This window comes from Hipposideros armiger, unplaced genomic scaffold, assembly GCF_001890085.2.
Source record: "Hipposideros armiger isolate ML-2016 unplaced genomic scaffold, ASM189008v1 scaffold_4960, whole genome shotgun sequence".
In the NCBI taxonomy this organism is placed as follows: domain Eukaryota; kingdom Metazoa; phylum Chordata; class Mammalia; order Chiroptera; family Hipposideridae; genus Hipposideros; species Hipposideros armiger.
Genome location: NW_017736069.1, coordinates 1 through 2915, shown reverse-complemented (window position 1 = coordinate 2915; position 2915 = coordinate 1). Strand labels below are relative to the sequence as shown.

At 42.5% G+C, this 2915-nt stretch overlaps 1 protein-coding gene across 1 annotated transcript; it reads right to left on the bottom strand.

The window, feature by feature from the left end:
- Window positions 1-1714: 1714 nt before the first annotated feature.
- Window positions 1715-2876, bottom strand: LOC109378852 (pendrin-like; the record flags this gene model as incomplete). Its single annotated transcript, XM_019635116.1, has 3 exons — window positions 2759-2876; window positions 1981-2058; window positions 1715-1844 (listed from the first exon to the last, which is right to left on the bottom strand). Coding segments are annotated over exons 1-3 (241 nt in total), but the record flags the coding sequence as incomplete, so codon positions are not given.
- Between the last annotated feature and the right edge of the window lie 39 nt (window positions 2877-2915).

Genomic DNA, 2915 nt, shown 5'->3' with positions numbered 1-2915 from the left:
TGGCTGAGAGGATGGCCTTTGAGAATGGCTCCTGAGTCTTCTGGACAATTAAAAGAGAGATTGTCCAGAGATTAACTGGGATGCAGATTTTGGGGTTATCTGGTGAAAGCAACAACTTAGAACCACATTTAAAAGGCAAGAGCCAAGCCACATTCAGAACTGTAGGAACAAAAATTTTGCTCAGGAAGAAATGTCAAAATGTGACAACATAAATATTCTTGGCCAGCAAACTGTTGTTCTGTGGGACCAAAGGCCTCTGGAAGAAGCTCCTGATCCTTGCAAAGGAAATGTAAATAGACACTTTTCATTTTCTGAAAATAGAATAACCTCGCTAAGCCATGGATGTGCTTTCATTAGGCCTTCTCTATCCCCAGATAGCAAATTGATAAGAATTAGCATTCTTCATACTGATTCTTTGTCAGTTGTTATTGTCCCTGGAAAAGCAGGGAAGTGGAACTATCTGCCAGCTAAGCACAGACATGAAGAGATTGGAGAATTTCTGCTTGAGAAAACCATACTTTTATTTAGGAGGTTCTCAGTGAGGGGAATGAAACAAGGGGTCCCCCGGGGGAAAGCAGTTCAGGAAGCATGTTTCTCTTCTCAAAGGCTAACTGTCCTGCTCGGTTCTTGGGCGAACCTTTCTGAGCTATCACTTCCCATTCACTTTTTGCAGCAGATGGCTTTTAGCTTGCTGCCATTCCTTACCTGTGTCTTTCCCCCAGTGCTCTCCTGGACAGCAGTGCGTGACAGGGCGGTGGTGGCCACGAAACAGGAGAAGAACCCCGAGAAGATGTTGCTGATCCCAAAGGCAACAAATTCCTAAGGGAGAGTCTGGATGATGAGGATGCTACAAATATAATCTTTGCAAGACCTTCATCAAGCGTTTAAGGAAGAACGTGAAGAAAGCAAACTCCCAGACCCACCCTTCCTGGTAGTCCCAATTTAATTTGTATCAGGAAAGGTGGCTGAGGATCTTGAAAGATGTCAAAATTTGGGGTCCTTACAGCCTAAGAGAGGCCTCACTGCTCTCAATCATTTTTAAGGTTGATGAGGAATAGTGAGTGACTGACCTTTTGCTAAAATGCTTATTTCNTCTCTGAGTGTGTGTGTGTGTATACACAAACTTGCACATTTTTTGCCAGTATTTCTTTTTGCAAATATGACTACAAAGCATGTTTTATTTTCCCATCTTTTAGTAATTATGCACCCTAGTTTATTCTGCATTGGTCGTTTTTTTCACTTAACAATTTGTCTTAGAAATCTTTCCATATCAATATATAGGAAGTTTTCTCATTTCTTTTTATCTGTTCTGGTTTAAATTAAAGCATAACTCTAAAAGATTAACTTACAGTTTTTATAATTCCTCAGAGCAGTTATGAAGGTTACTTTGGTCAGGATTATAATCAGCATGGGGTTTTGTTTTTTGTTTTTTGTTTTGCTTTGTTTTGTTTGTCCTTCTAAATTGTTTTTTTGTTTTTTGATTTGTTTTTTAATGTGCGTGTTTGGCTTTCGGCTCTAGAAGGCCAAGGGTATATGACTGAGCTCCAATGGGATTCTTGCTGGAAACAGACCTTCCCAGAGATATAGGACCTCCAAAAATGCAGTTCATCAGGAAGACTTCAAACAATTCTAATTTCTGCCCTGGTGCTCCCAAAATGCAAGCAAGACTTAGGAGATAAGGGAATGTAATGATATCCAGGAAGAGTATAATGACCAAATCTCATTTCAGAGAAAAATGGGTGACTTACAGCATCAATCTTATTCTGCCTCCACAGACGAGGCACGTCACACACCTGCATAAACATCCCTTTCAGGTTGGCAATTACAACAGCTGCCAAGACCGACTGCCAAGAGAGACAGAGAAGGCTGTGTTATTCAGGGGAATGGCTTTCCATGTGATGATTTATAAATCTTCTGTTATTTCTCTGGTGGCAGAGCAGGGTAATTATGTAATCAGTGTGCCGAGAAGCAGGGTTATACCTTCTGCAAGGGTTCCAGCAGCTTCCCCAAGGCAACAATGGCGATCATCACAATCCCAGCCGAGAGGATGCCAGCAATCTGAAAGACACACAGCTCCCATGAACAGAGTTCTTGCTCCTCACGTCACCCAGCTCGCTGGATGTATGCATCAGAGAGCCCGTTCACGGGTGCACGTGACGCTCCCTGACCTCCCCACTTCTGCTCAATGCTGTTGAGAGAAAAGAGAATTATTTTCTAAAACTCTACAAAACTGAAAGAAAAAAAAAGGAACCCATATAGCATAGATTAGCTATGGCAGAGAAATTAAAGAGAATGTGGAGACCCAGTCTGCTGAAGTAAAGCCAGTTTGACCTGGACTTCATTTGGATGTATTAGGCTTGTAGTTTGGTGACAATTTAGGATGCCAAACTTGTAATTATTTGCTACACCAGCAAACATGGACCTACCCTCTTCCCCAACAACATATCATAGTCATGTTTTTGGGAAATAAATTCTCACAGCACATATCTGATTCTTCTGCATCATTGAATCAGCACCCATAATGGCCATTCTGATAATACTTTGTACTTGAAGCACATGGTTGTCACAGAAGTCTCAGAGAAAAGAAGTTTGCCAGTCCTACAGCAAACTCAAAATGCCACATGAGCCCACCGAGAAGTGGGACCATGTCTCCTGTTTCTTCCAACAGATCCGCAGACGCAGGCTCACAACTTGGCCCACCAGCAGCCCGCGTGATGACGGGCAGCAGGAGGGGTAAAGGAAACTCCAGAAACTTTACCTTGGCTGGCAAAAAATCTCTCCTAAGGTCCATAAATAGTTAGGAGAGAGGCTGAGGGGGTAGGAACTATTCTCTGGTTTGATTAGATATCCAATGAATTCTCTGTGGAGACAGCTGGGGCATGGCCAAGGTGAAGACTAGAAGCTCTGAAACAAAG